This window comes from Zonotrichia leucophrys, chromosome 7, assembly GCF_028769735.1.
Source record: "Zonotrichia leucophrys gambelii isolate GWCS_2022_RI chromosome 7, RI_Zleu_2.0, whole genome shotgun sequence".
NCBI lineage: Eukaryota > Metazoa > Chordata > Aves > Passeriformes > Passerellidae > Zonotrichia > Zonotrichia leucophrys.
The window spans coordinates 19,084,618-19,099,516 of record NC_088177.1 but is presented as its reverse complement, the minus strand read 5'-3'; the positions used below and the strand labels follow the sequence as shown (position 1 = coordinate 19,099,516).

Below are 14,899 nucleotides of genomic sequence, written 5' to 3'. Positions count from 1 at the left end.
GTGCAGAGCCTCACTCTGAAGGATACAGAGCTTCAGCAATGTCTTTGGCCTTTATTGAGGATTATGGGCTTCAGCACTAGCTGCTCACTGAGCAGCCTCCTCCAGCTTCATTTTAGTTGCTGAAATGTGTGACGTATCCAGATTTCTGCAGTTGCAGATGTTTAGTGTTGTTATTATTATTACTTAATGCATGCAAAGTGCCCTGTGCCTATTGATATGGATGATGTGTGCTAAAGCAGTAAAGCCACATATTTAAGAAGAGTTCACAGCATGTGCATTGGTAGTATAAATCAGTACTGCTAGCTCCAAGCATTCAAAGCTTTCATCCAGACAATACCCAGAACTATCAAGTTTCCTTAAAAAGTAGTGAATTTTTAACATGAAAAGTTTCAGGGTTTTTATTCACTTTCTCTTCTCCAACACTAGATTTGTCTCACATTAGTTACCCTTTGCATATGATAGACAATTCCTGTTTCTGAAAGTGTGAGCTGAGATATATGACATGGGGAACTTGGCCTCCCCAAAATTTGTATTAAGATTGCAAGAAAACAGGCCTCAATGAAAAAACACATTAAAGAAGGAAGAACTATAAAGCCAGCTTGTGGCAGTTGTAAAGCATCAGGTAGTTGATTACTTTTCTCACTCACAGCTGGGAAACAGCTGTGACAATCGCAGCTGCCTGGAGAAGACAGCCACAAGCAGGGTGTGCATCTCATCACTGGCACACGTTAGCATGGCGTCCAGCTGCTGTGGCCCATGGTTCCAGACTGTTCATGGGCTCAGTCTGCCACAGCAAACACTAAGGGGGAGGATCCTTGTCTCTGCTCACCTGTGAAATCACCTTGGAAGCTTGAAAGCTCCCCAAAGAGAAGGTGTCGTGCAGTGTTCAGCCAGCTGGGGATGTTGGAAGCTGGCTTGCACCATGGGTAATTTGACAGCCCTGGGTGAGGATGCCTTCTTGACTGGTGTGTGTATCATGTGACTAGGACAAGTCTGCCCAAAGCAAACTCTGTATGCACAGGAAAGAGAGAGTTGGAATTTGAACTTGAATCCAGAATTTGCTTTCTTTTTGCTACCCTGTTAGCTTTCCAGGAAGCCCTGCTCAGTGGGCCCTCATTCTTCAAGATTTCTCCTGAGCTGTCAAACATCAGTTCTCCAGGCATCAGAGGAAACTGGGCAAGTTCAGTGCATAGTAAAATCATACTTGACAGGGTCAGCTCAGCATTCTGCTTCTTTTGGTGAAGAATTTAAACAAATAATTATTTGCATGTGCTTATACTTTTCTACATAAGGATTACAGCAAATGTTACATTTTACTGCATTGGGGAGTGAAAGTGTTCAGAGCACCAATCACTGAATGCCATATGAATGTATATTTGCATTTTCTGAGCCTTTTCATTAAAAAATATACTTTTCCAACATGTAAACTTGCATCTCTTTTTGTTTTCCAATGGAAAACAAATGGGGCAAGTGATTTAACTTCTCTTCTCTTCTCTTCTCTTCTCTTCTCTTCTCTTCTCTTCTCTTCTCTTCTCTTCTCTTCTCTTCTCTTCTCTCTTCTCTTCTCTTCTCTTCTCTTCTCTTCTCTTCTCTTCTCTTCTCTTCTCTTCTCTTCTCTTCTCTTCTCTTCTCTTCTCTTCTCTTCTCTTCTCTTCTCTTCTCTTCTCTTTTCTCCCACCCTGGACCTTTAGTGAGATTCCTTACCAAATCAGACAATGTGTTACAATTATTTATTTGAAATTAATTATACTCTGACAATTGTTTTACCTGCTGTGTATCTACCCTAAATCTAGATGTTAACTCTCTTGTCCATGTCATCAGAAAAAACAAAGCAACTTCTCTACACTCTATAGTGAAAGGTCTTGGTGCAGGTCAGTTCAGACCACTGGGGAAGAAACAGTTTCAGCCAGAAACATTTTTACAGTGCTTGTATTTCAGCAAGTGCTTTTAGACGGCGTAAATCATTGTTCTTTCTCTCTGCCCTCTAACTGCTTGCTTCTCTTGTGATGACTTAGATGAAGGAATCAACCTTGCTGATTTTGTTTAATTTTGTTGGGAAGTCTTATTGTATGTTTTGTGTTGAGGAGCCTTGTAGTCATTCATTTGGCACAAAGTTTGGCTCAGCAGCAGAAGCACCCTGGTGGCATGCTGTAGCCTAATCCAGCCCACATGAAGTCCTTCCCAGCATGATGTTAATCAATAAGATGGAGCTTTTGCATGCAAATCCTATGCCCGCCTCTTAAAATTTGAATCATGGATCTTGAGTTGGTCAGGTTTGCTTGCTCTCCATGCCATGAGCAAACTGGAGATGCTGAAGTTCTCATTCACTCATGCCACACTTCCATAACCAACACTGCCAGCCTTCCCTTCATGTTTGGCCCTGCCCCTGGGCCATGCCTTCATGAGCACCAGTGCTCATTAGGGCTACTGTTTGTGCAGCCAGAGGATGAGAGGGCAAAGAAGCTGCTCTCATTTAGAGTAAGCCAGGGAGAAAACAAAGTTGCAGGGTCCCCAGTTTATGTAGCCCCACAAGTGAGAGCTGACACAGACCAGCAATGAACAGCCAGGGATAGAGATGGGAGATGGAGACTGCTTTAGGTGGCACTTGCCTTTAGAACAATTTTTGGTAAAATGACAGCCAGTCAGTCCTGATGATTCAACAGGACAAACACATTTCACGGAATGGGGATTTTCCAACCATGTATCTATATGGTGTGTGAACCAACAGTCTCACACGGAGATGAGCATACTGGGCCATAGCGACTCATGCACACAAATGCAGATGGTCTCTCTACCAGTGCAGGCTGCCTCTACTAGTAGTACATGAAAGGAACTGACTATGAGAAAACAGTAGGAATCTCCATTCTGAACCTCACACTCAGCAAAATATCTCATGCTAGACATCGAGAGTCTCTAAGGAGCTTTGAAATCTTGGTCTAACACAGAGCCTCATTCCAGGCTGTATAATATCATAAAACCTCCTGTGAAAAGCGCTAATTATTTCATAACTCTTTAAACTTCCTCATGATTTTTAAATAAGGGGTTTTTTGCCTTCTGTGGCACAAATCCTGTTAATCATGGTATTAGTTATAATACCAGAGAAATTACGATAATGCTATAACCCTCTAATGCAAACCACAGGAAATGTATCCAGAGATTTCAGAGACATAAGTGTAAGGATAGCCTTCATTCACACTCTGAGAAACTGGACCCTACCCTGGCTTTGAACCTTGTTAATTGGCTAAGTATGGATTTCCCCCCACCCAATAATTCTTCCCCCCACCCCTGTGAAAGAGAAATTCAGCATTTATTTAAATGGACTGAACTCAAGTCTAAAAATCTGACTTATGCAGTCTAATGGCTGTGAAGTAATTTCTCATTATTTAAATGAATTTTATTTTTTCTGTACTTTCTCCTTTGAAAACCCATGTTTCAGAAACACTCTATGCATAAGAGTAAATCCTTGGGAGAAAATGTGAAAGGGCAGACACAGAATCACAGAATCTGCTGAGATGGAAGGGACCCAAAAGAATCATTGTTTCCAATTCCTGGCCCTGCAGAGGACACCTCAAGAATTCCATCGTGTGCCTGGCAATGTTTCCCAAAAGCTTCTTGAGCTCTGGCAGGCTTGGCTGTTACCACTTCCCTGGGGAGCCCATTCCAGTGCCCAGCCACCCTCTGGGTGAAGAACCTTTTTGTAATATCCAACTTAAACCTCCTCTGACATAACTCCAGGCCATTCTCTCTGGTCCTGTCACTGGTCACTATGGAGCAGAGATCAGTGCCTGCCCCTCCTCTTCCCCTCACAGGAAGTTGTGACTGCAGTGAAGTCTCCCCTCAGACTCCTCTTGTCCAGGTGATACCTACAGCAAGACCTAAGGTGAATGCTTGGGTGACCTCGCTGTTGAGTCAGCACGAGCGGCCAGGAGCGCGCAGAACCTGTCAGTGCTGCCGAGTGCCTCAGCTCTGCCACCTGCCCTTGGAATGTGCCTCTCTGCTGCTGCTTCCCCAGCAGGGAAAACAACTTAGGAAGGTCCCAAATATGATGCTCTCACTCACTACTATCTTTATAAAGTCATTTCACACTTTCCGTTATGGCAAATCAGTCTCTAAAACCACACCATGAACTGGATAACTTGGATAGCATAACTATCCAAGTTAAAGTGAAGAAGGATCTCTGACAAACCTCAGGGTCCTGCCCTGTTCAAGGTAATTCTGGAGCAGCATTAGAGCTCCTTTGTGAGAATGTGGTGTGCTGTATCCTACAGTAAGTAAAGGATTTAAAAAGAAGCAACAGAATTTGCAGTACCTGCACACCTTTTATGCCTTTTTCAATTTGATGTCACTTTAATTGGCTTTAAATTTTTGATGAGATGACAAACATCAAAAGGAAATAATTTGATTTACTCCTGTGTCTGTAAGAAAGTTGCCAAATATAAAATGGGTTACAAAGTCTGCTATGAATTTGGCAGATGAGACCAAATTATTTCTGCTATTCACAGGACCTATGCTTAGGGCTTCAAAATTAACTAGGCTGGAGCAATGGATTCTTTTTCTCTTCCATTTCAGAGTGCATTTTACTCACCGCCCAGATCTTCTCCAGTTGTTCATGAGTACCAGAAGTTGCGGCAAATATTGGCTGACCCTGGATCATTTCCACAAATATACAGCCTGCGCTCCTGCAAGAAACCCAAGGTATTAATTCATTCACATAAATGATATATATATTATGATTGTTAGGATGGGCGGGGAGAGAGGCAGAAATAATGGTTGGAATGGAAATTTAGGAATTCTGATTTGTAAATGCAGAAATCTTGATACAAGTGCACAAGAGAAACAGGAAGGGAGCAGACCAAAGATAAGTTACATTCACATGCCTCCAGGATTTCAAAACCCAAAGGGGTCAAGGTTCCATACATGTCTGTTTCCATTTCCTTTTACTCATCAGCACCATTCACTAAAAAAAAAATAAATTCACTTTTCACCATCCAAACAAGACAGGTGATATCCTTGGAAAAGAAGCCCACTAAGCACTATCTTTTTTTTCCAGTACCAAAAAAATGCTTTCAGGTCTCTGTCCATTAATCCTGTTACAAACTATGTGATAAAAGGATCATGGCAGAAGCCTGTTCATGGACTTTCCATGAGAAAAGGGTACAAAATTGGAATACTAGCAGTAGGAAAGATAAACAGGGAGGTAGTACACACTTCATGGGTTGAAGGATATATTAGATGCAGAAAGAACTCAGAGGCACTAACTACTATAGCCATTTTCCTTCAGAAGCAATTAGCTCTTTTCTGGAAAGCTGAAGGCAAAATTTCATAGCATAAAAAACCTGGTCATAACAGCAAGTTAAAATATTCTTATTTTTATGTCATCCCCTGCTCTACACTTGCTCCAAAACAAACCAGACAGCTTAAAAAACCCCAACACTTGCCAAATTGCTTCATTTTACTAAGGTGGATTAGTCCTCATGGCATTAAAGATGAAATAGTTGTGATCAAGGTAGAATTGCCTATTTGCAACTATTCTCATCTCCTACTATATGGTGTAAAACTGCACTAATTTACTTTTTAATAATTTCCTTCAATATTTTTCTCCGTTTTCTGTCTTTTCACTAAGCCCCATTGCAACTCTTCAGGTTTCAGTCTCATTCTTCTTTGGTTATATCATATTTGAGTCCTTTAGGCTCAACTCTTGAAAACCCAGCTTTGTCTTACAAGCTCTGAAAGTATTATTTTCACTTGCTTAGGCAATAACTGGCAATCTGTTCTGGTCATCTGCACTCCTGTGTTACCCTTTGCACCTTGTTTCTGCAGTACTGTAGTTGCTTTTCCCACCTGGCTGTGGTCAGTTGAAATCCTGGCACGGAGCTCATCTGTGGTATTTATTTTGGTTGTCCTTGCACACCAGCTGGTGCCAAGCCTGTTTGCAGATCCATATCTAACACTGTTTTCATAAACATCTCTGCTGCATTTTCCCTTAGCTTCCCGTGCTCTAACCTTGGCAAGTCTTGTGAGATGAGCTTCTTTGCTTGTCTAATATCCTCTTACAGAGTCCAGGCATCATGAAACTTAAATCCACAGCTTTTGCAACAGAGAGTTTTCCTGGTGTTTCATAGCACTGCCACATGATCAGACATCACTTTGGAGCCCACAGATAGATTCTACTGAGCCCAGTGGCATACCAAGATTGTTTTCACAGCTGATGGATGTACCCAAGTGGCTCACCCTATTTTGCAACCCCAGGGGCTGCTGTAATTGGCTGCTTGCATTGCACAAGTTCAACTGTGCATGGTCAAAGCCATTTGGGTACTCTTGATTTGCAGGGGGAAGAGAAACAACTGTCTGTATTTTTGGAACAAGTGATGATGTTGTTCTACCACAGTTTGCATTCTGATATCCTAGCTAGAAAGGACCATTAGACTGGCAAGAGCAGGAACTTTGGAAACTAATGGTACTCATATTAGCCTTGCAGTAGAGGCCTCAGCTTTCCCTCTGAGAGTGACAGTTACTGCTCTGACAGCATTATGAGGATCCTTCTGATAAAGAGGATGATTCAAAAGCATTTACTTTTAAATGTTTCTAAATGTTTCTTTGACCTGTGGTTGTTTTGCTTTTCCCCTTTTCCTTCTTTCCCCTCTAATATTAATTTCTCAAGTCTTCTTACCCCTTCCAGTCTATAAGTTTCTCAGAGGATCTCAGTCCTATAAAATTGCCTTGGGAAGCAATAGGGCAGAGGGAAGGGTCTTTTGGGAAGAGGCCTAGACATGATATTTTAGCAAGTGCCAGATATGTACACAAATCAAAACAGTGACAGATAAAGTAGTAGGAAAAGTTACAGGGATATTCAGAGAGCACAAGCAGAGCTGATTTAGACAGTACAGTTGTATCCATCTGCAGTGCCTGGGGAAGGTCTGAACACTGTACTTTGCCCTCCGTCTGCAGTGCTGCATCACACAGTGGAAAGATTCTCATCATGATTAAGATTTAAGATATCTCTACTGCATCCCACAGTTCCCTCTCCATGTTTTAGAGTTTTTGTTGGCACTATTTTATATTTAACCAGAAATATATCCTTCCTCTTGTTCATCACCAAGCCTGCTCTGTACAGTGGAGCCCTTAGCCAATATCTCCCAGTTTGCCATAGTGGGGCACTGTGAACCAGGCTGAGGAGAAGGCTGTAGTGAGCCTGGCAGGTCCTTGTTAAATGACTGCATGTGAACTCCTATTCTACATGAATCTACAAGGGAAGAACACTGTGATTTTTTTTTCTCTCTTTTTTTTTTAATGGAAGATTATACAAGGAAAGACTGACTGAAAAGACATTTTAAGGTACTCATGATGTTTGCAGCCATTAATGTGGCTGTATATAAAGCACTTGGTGTTTTTCAAAAAAAGAAAAAAAAGTCATTCTGATAAGCAGTGTAATCTCCCTGAAATCCCTTAATTGAATCTTCTGAAGTCCTGAAGAGATAGTGAGGGAGAAAGAAAGAGAAAAGAGATACAGAGAGATTAAAGCAGCTTTTCTAGTTAGTCCAAGAGCGACCAAGTCTCCTTCTATATCTCTTTCTTCATCTATTCAAGGCCTCATTCACTTCCCACGTGCCTCCCACTGACAGTATTGCTGCTCAAGCACACTATGCATGAATTGCAATAATGTTTTATTTTGTTATAATTGGTTTCTTTAAACCAAGGCTTTGACACCCACTGTCTCATGCCATTACCAAGGGGCATTCTGACCTGCCTTCATGTAAATTGCAGCACCCAAAGGACATAGGGGTTTTTTCCCTTTCTTCCCAATAGACAAGTAACATCTGTGTGAATTCACATTATTTCCTAATAGACAAAAATTGAACTTAAATGCAGTGTACATCAAGATAATAAATGACTCTTGTTAGAGGAAGTTACTGAATAGAGCTCACTGAAGTACTCTCTATTCTCTCAGCATGACATCTTTCTTTAGGGCAAACACTTGGAATGTTGTTATTATAAGGAGGCGTTATAACAAAGGTGCCCATAGTGTGGATGTAGTTCAGTGGGACAAGAGCACTGTGCTGCTAGGGCTGGGATCTTTGTACACCACTCCTACATTGCTATTCATTACACCAGAGCACAGTTATGCAGTGAGGATGTTGGTTTTGCATAGGCAGAAAGACATGTTTTCTGTGCATAGCTGCCTTTGGACAGGGGTCAGCTTTCAGGGAAAAAAACCAACAGGCTATGGCTGATACAAACCCTCTAATCTGCTAGGCAGGCATGTTCTTCAAACTCAGCAGACATTTCTGAGAGACTGTCTGGAGGGAAAAATGACAGGTAGTGGGGGTAGTAGACAGGACTATTTAGACTGGCTTAGCAGCTGGAAGCCATTAGAATTTAGCAAGGTTTTCCTCCTTAGAGAAGCCTTTAAATAATTAAATTAGCAGCAGTCCTAGGGAAGTAAACAATCTAAAAACTTCCGTTTGCCTGACCTACCCTCCAGACTTAGGTCACTGGAGTGTCTGATAAGCTGCAGACCTCTGGAGGGAGATATAGCCTGTGAAGACCTGGAGCTTTGCTGTTTGCAAACTTAGCCAGCCATCTTGCACATTCTTCAGCCTGCTGCACTCCTACCCCTTCCCAGCCCTTGACTCTGCAATAGTTAAGAGGACTGGTGGGACAGGTACAAGCAGAAGATTAACTGGTCTGAAGAAAGGGTGAAGCAGCAATACCATCTAGAGATGTAAAATTGCCAGAATAAGGAAGGTCTCCTGCAACTTCACGAGCTGCACACTGCCCATGAGCATGTCAGGACTGTTGTTGGAAGTGGGCTCAGGTGGGGCAGAAGTAAGCCAGAAGGTTGATGAACCTTACAGTTAGTCCAGCTACACATCCAAGCCAGCCCAGAAGACCACTGGGAGCCTGCTAAGCTTTCATCCTCTGCCGTTTTCTGCCCACTCTCAGAGACTCCTCTCCCATCTATGAATGTGCAGCTTGTTTCCTTTTGATTCCCAAACACATCAAAATTTTTGGGCAGAGCTCATAAGGAAACAAGGCTTTAACAGACACAGCCCTTCTCCTGAGTGAAGTACAGACTGCATCTGAGACATGGTCTTTGAGAAGGAGGACACAATATCACAGAAATAATTAAAATCTCAGACACCTTTCTATCTCCAGACTCATTGAGAAACCCTTTAATGGCACATTCTGTTACCAAGGCCTAAGTAATTGATGGTGCAGTTGTGGGTCCATTGTTTTCACACAAAGCCATTTCTGCAGAGAGTTACTACTGGCTCAGCTGACTACATAGATACACTTGTATTGAGCAATAGTGTTCTGTTGCAAGACACAAAAATGCTCCATACATGTTACCAGACAAGATGCATATCTCTCATAAATATTATCAGATGAGGTTTGTATCAATCCACAGCTGAGATGTAGTAATTCCCAAAGAAAAGTAGATAATTCCCAAAAACTTCTATGAACTCTCTATGAAGCTTCTACAAAACTCCACACTGCTCACAAATTTACTGCTCAGAGGTGTTAATTCCTCTGCTTACAACCATAACTAGTGTAACTTTGGCTGATTTAATTTAATTCAGATAAAAATATTTTTTCACAGGGAGCCCCAGAGCTTTGATATTGGTCAGTACCAGATATCTATATCAGAAGAATAAGCTGTAGCTCCAAGCAGCACATCAGGAGGACGGTACCAGAGTGTCGCAACTTCAGAGGAGTATGTCTGTCTGGGGATGGACTGGGCACGAGCAAGGCCTGCAAAAAAACCCAACAAACCAATAAAAAATGCTGTATTAGGACAGTCCTTCTACCTGTACAGTGCATAGATGATAATAATTGGAAACACGACATTATTTTCTCTTCAAACACAAGTAATCTCAATGCAGCTTACAAAGCAATTGACAAAGAAAGTGTTTCTTGAATATACCTCTGGGGCAGATCAAATCAAGTAATAGGCTGTGTTTTGCAGGGCTTTATCATTTGAGACTGAAGCAGCTATCCCAAACCAATGCCAAGAAAGCTTTTTGGGTCACACATTGCTGTGGACTCTACACCTTACATTCTTTTCTGAACAGAGAGGGGCTGATTCTTTGTTCTCTTGAACGAGTTTTACATGGCAGTAATTGCTCTGACTTAAATGAGTTTAATCCCTGCACCTATCAGTATAAATACAAGAAAAGCTGCACTGTCCACAGAAATAGTTTCCTGAAGTTCAAGAAAAGGTTATTCTTCTCTGCCTTAATTGGCTGTGGATACAGATCTATATGCATGCTACAACTTTGGCCTGAGCAGATACACAGCTGTATCCAAACTGTGACTCACCAAAGTCGGCTAATTTGAGCTCACCGAGGCAACTGATGAGCAAGTTCTGGGGCTTCAGATCTCGGTGAAGAATGTGTTGTTGGTGGATGTAAGCCAGGCCACGCAAAAGCTGGAACATGAAGAGCTGGAAAAAGCCAACAAAAAAACTGAAATGATTTTGTGTGACTTTGCATTGATACATTAACTCTGAACTTCAGGAGAACCCTGGAACAAAGCAGAGACAAAGCAAGTAAGAAACCAGTAAAAATCCCAAAAATGAGTAGAGCTGGCTGAGGAGGAGAAAACTGTGGTGGGTTATGACTGCCCTACAGCTTTCTGAGGTTTTTAGGGTGGAATATTTGGCCAGGAGGGCAGTTTAACTGTGGTCCATAAATGAACATTTTGGAAATTTAACTTTTCTTTTGAAATGGGCTGTTGATTGCAGGAGCAAAGTCAGCTTGCCAAAACACAGACCCCAGCTTTCAGAACAGCAGCTGTGCTGGTTGCAGTGCTCAAGACAAAGACACAAAGACACAAAATGAAAGCCTAAGGAGCTGAAGGTTTGCCCCCTTGAGCCAGATGGCACCAGCTGACTGGGTTCCATGGCCACTGCACATGCCACCAGTGGAGCAGGGAAATTACTGACCTGGCAATGGGAACTGTTGGCTTCAAGCTGGGAGATAACATGAGGGCCTGATTTAAAAATACAGCAAATCAGATATGATGAACAAAGCAAGCAAGGAAGAAGGAAACCAAGCAAGAAAGGAAGCCGATAAATAAATATCTAACTCCCACCATCATGGTAGTCTAAATAAGCCTGGGGTAAAATAAGTTGGGCTGAAACAAGGTATGAAGTTTGACAATGGATAGAAACAGAACACAGCAAAAGTAATACGACTTCATCAGAGAAAAGATATTTTTCGCCAGAGGTTTAACCTGAAGAGGAGGAAAAACAGTGACACCCATAGGTCATTTTTGTATCAGACAATTGTCCCTGTAAGATACTGCATACTTATATTCCATAGGAATCACTCAGAGAAAACAAACTGCATTTGCCAGCAAAAATGAAGCAAGCTAGATGACCCTCCTGAAGGAGCAGTAAATAATTTGCAGTTCAGTTCCTGCTGACAGTGAGCATTCCGGACAGGAAAGCAGAGCAGCTGGCTAGTGTTTATTCACAGAAATGCCAGGGAGTGCATATTACAGCCATGTGCTCCTCGTGCTTTAGGAGCATGTCTGGTAGCAGCACCCTTGAGATCTGTGCCAAAACTGCTACACTGCATCTCAGATGTAGCTGAGCTTTAAGGATGTTTAAAATCTGAGGCCCCAAAAAACTTCATCAGAATTGGTGTTGCTTAACAACTATCTGGAAAAAGATGTGAACAATGTGGCAACATTTGAAGATGACAGAAGTATTTAGATTAGTTGTGATAACAAGTGACAGTGAGGAACTTCAGAGAGATCTGACAAAGCCAGATGAATAGGCAGTTTGATAAGATACAAAGTTATTGTTGACAGCTGTAAGATATATAACTGAAGCTGCTCAGGAAAAGGGCCCAGGCATTCACTGAGGACATCTGCGCTGAAACCTTAAGCCAGTGTGCAGCAGCAGTCCTGAAAGTTAATTAAATGTGAAGATGCATACAGAGGAGAGCAGGAGACTATTATAACATCAATCTATAAAGTAAGGGTACATGTTTGGCTGTGTTCAGATCCAGTCAATCACAAAAGGTATGGGAGAAAAAAAAAGGGACTTAAATGACTGCAAATATGAAGATAGTTCCAAATGAGAAGAGAGTGAGATGTGAGAGTTTTAATTAGAGAGATAATGCATTGTAACAATAAAAGGACAAAAATTTGTGTAGAGATAGGTTTCCTTGCCACAAGATGTCATTGTTCTCAAAAGCTGAATGCCTGCTTGTAGGCTCAGAAAATAGGAAGAGGAGCTAACTGAAAAAAGGCTTGGAGACTGAGAGGGAGCTTGTTATATCATCAAAGGTAGATTTTCTCCCAAGTTTTTGTCATATATGTAACAAATATTAGTAAGTAATTTACAGTGACCATACATAGTGGAAAATAACTCTTCCTCATGCCTTAAGGGATACAAGTCTTCTAAGGAACTCACCATAACATTGCTCAAATGGAGTCCTCCAGGATGCTGGCTCATGTACTGTGCTAGATCTGTGTGCTAAACAAAAGAAAAGAACTTGAGGCAATGCTTCTGCTGTAAAATGCCTCTACCAACAATGCCTCTTCTGTAAATGGAAAAATATGCAACTGCTACAAAGCTGCCTATTTCACCTGGGTGAACATCTGGTCTGATGCAGCCCACAAGCATGTGCTTAAGTTCTGGGCCACACCAGGGACCTGGCTGACCTGTTATCTCACCCAGCACTTGTGACCTGAAGCTGCTGCTTAACAGAATTCATACTTGTGCCAGAACTAATCACAAAGCTGCAATAAGAAGACATAGCCTCTGTATTTTCTTTATCATTTGGTAGACTATCTGCAAAAGCATGAGAAGTAGCAAGATTTAAGTGGAGAATTTTATCGGTATCCTGGTCTCCCCATGAGAGCAACTCACAGCTTGGTCATGGTAAGCCACTGGGGTCAGTGCCAAATCTGACCCCAGCTGGGATGTGAGCTCATATCATTATTTCCTATCCTTGCTGTGGCAGAAAAACAGTACTTTTATTGTGTTGGCAAGGCAGAAATGGAGGTAAATAATGTCTGTCACCCCAGTGGACACAAGACATGGAATTATTTTTGCATACAGCTGTCGCATATGCAGAAAGAAAAGAGTAAGGCTATGTGGCTGGAAAGCAGGAGATCAAGAAGGAAAATCAATCATTGCACTACAGAATTACAACTTGTTTCTATGTAGATGTCTCATAGAGCAGTAAATTCATTCTGCACCCACTTCCCAATACTTCCCAGTACTAGCTCCACAGGAAGCTAGAAAAACATGAACTCACCATGTACTCAAAGACAAATGTTAGTGTCTCCTTGGTCTGGATAATGTCATGAAGCAGTACAATGTTGGCATGTTTCAAACACTTGAGAAGAGAAGCTGGGAAAACACAAAAGGAAGATTAACTTTACTGCTGCTGGAAATGGAAGGAGATCGTGCACAAAACAAGGCAGCCAAAATAAAAAACTGGGGAGTAATAGTCCAGACTTGGCAGTTGTGTAAGAAGTGGCAGCTACTGAGCCTGAAGGAGGATGGAACAGCTCTGCAGAGAAGCAAGCATCAGTGCTCCAGGCTTGGCAGAAGCCCATCCATCTCTCAGAGGTGGGATCCTGCCTCTGTCAGAAAGAGCAGTTCACAGTTCCTATGTGTCAGCTTATAAATTGAGGAGATGTAATTTTTTCAAGGTAAATGCTGAGAGGGAGGACCTAGGAGCTCCGAGAGCCAGAATGCAGCAGAATGAAGTTATTGAGTGAATAGTAACTTGTAAATGTATGTATTTATAAAACTTAGGCACACTTTTCTTTCAGCCTAACTATCAAAAGCATCATTGCAACTGTGTGTCCCTGGTGCTTAGGTCCTGACCTGCCTTTGCCAAGCCTTGTCACATCCAGGGTGTGGCGATGCAGGGGGCAGCACAGTCTCTGGCCCCATATAGACTACAGAGCCCTGACTTATGCTAAGGGAGGAGCTGCAGCTTTCTGAGCCTTTTGGCTGTGCATTGGGTTTGCTATGTTAGAGCAGGCTCCAGGCAGAACTCATATGAAAGGAGCTTCACAGCAGAAACTCAGCTTCTCAGTCTGCACAGCTTAATCATTTGCTACCTTAGGTATGAGACAATATAGCAGTAACTCTGTACAGAGGAGGAATGTGGGGAAGAGATGAAGCTGGGATTACTTTGCCTGTAGGTCACTGGCACAACTGAATAATCTGACCCAGCTGTTCACAAACAGAGAACACAAACTACACAGAGAGAAGCCCCAAAGCCCCGAAAGAGCAGATGTCCCTGACTGGAGATCTTAGTTCTGCTTCTGACATAGCAGAATAGCCTCAGAGCTGTTCCAGACCCACTTTTTGCTGCTGATTAAAACCAAATTAGTTTGCTGTCAGACCACACAGTGCTACAAATTTTGTTCAAATAAGGCACGGGCATACAATCTTGTTTCAGCTGAATTAGCTGAAGCACACAATACAGAGCATGGGCCAGCTGTGGGAGGTAGAGTTTTGGTCACATTAAAAGCTGCTTTTTTGTTTTTCACACAATCTGAAAAAGATATTTGAAGAGTTTCATGCAGGCAAAGCAAATTTATACCGGATTAGCACTTTGCCTTTTGTGACCGTAACAATCTCACCTGGTTCTAAAAGCCCTACTGCCAGAGTTACACTGTGTGACACAGCTGTGGCCCAAGCCTGTGTCACTCCTGAGACTACTGAGCAGCGAGGGATGCCTGATTCAGCACAACTACTGGATTACAAAGTAGTTCTTGCACAGACCTTGGTGTTGCTGCAGCTAAACTGCCTCTGCCATTGATACTAGTCCATTTAGCTACCACCAGTACGTCCCGAGTGCATAGCAGTATGGACCTTAAACATGCTTCACACTTGCTGTGAATCTAGTAAAAATACTCTGGC

At 42.2% G+C, this 14,899-nt stretch overlaps 2 protein-coding genes across 3 annotated transcripts in view; one reads left to right on the top strand and one right to left on the bottom strand.

Moving 5' to 3' along the window:
* The window catches only part of ALS2 (alsin Rho guanine nucleotide exchange factor ALS2), an 80,296-nt gene that overhangs the window by 23,303 nt on the left and 42,094 nt on the right, over positions 1-14,899 (top strand). For both annotated transcript variants that reach the window (XM_064719124.1, XM_064719123.1), the window contains one exon: positions 4,570-4,695. The gene's annotated coding sequence lies outside the window, so the exon portion shown is untranslated. The remainder of the gene's footprint in view (positions 1-4,569; positions 4,696-14,899) is intronic.
* Positions 1-14,899, bottom strand: part of CDK15 (cyclin dependent kinase 15) — a 34,810-nt gene that overhangs the window by 16,125 nt on the left and 3,786 nt on the right. Inside the window, exons 4-8 of the mRNA XM_064719128.1 lie at positions 13,275-13,369; positions 12,425-12,487; positions 10,321-10,444; positions 9,633-9,753; positions 4,586-4,679 (exon numbers count right to left, since the gene is read on the bottom strand). Coding sequence (XP_064575198.1) covers positions 4,586-4,679; positions 9,633-9,753; positions 10,321-10,444; positions 12,425-12,487; positions 13,275-13,369 — 497 coding nt within the window. The remainder of the gene's footprint in view (positions 1-4,585; positions 4,680-9,632; positions 9,754-10,320; positions 10,445-12,424; positions 12,488-13,274; positions 13,370-14,899) is intronic.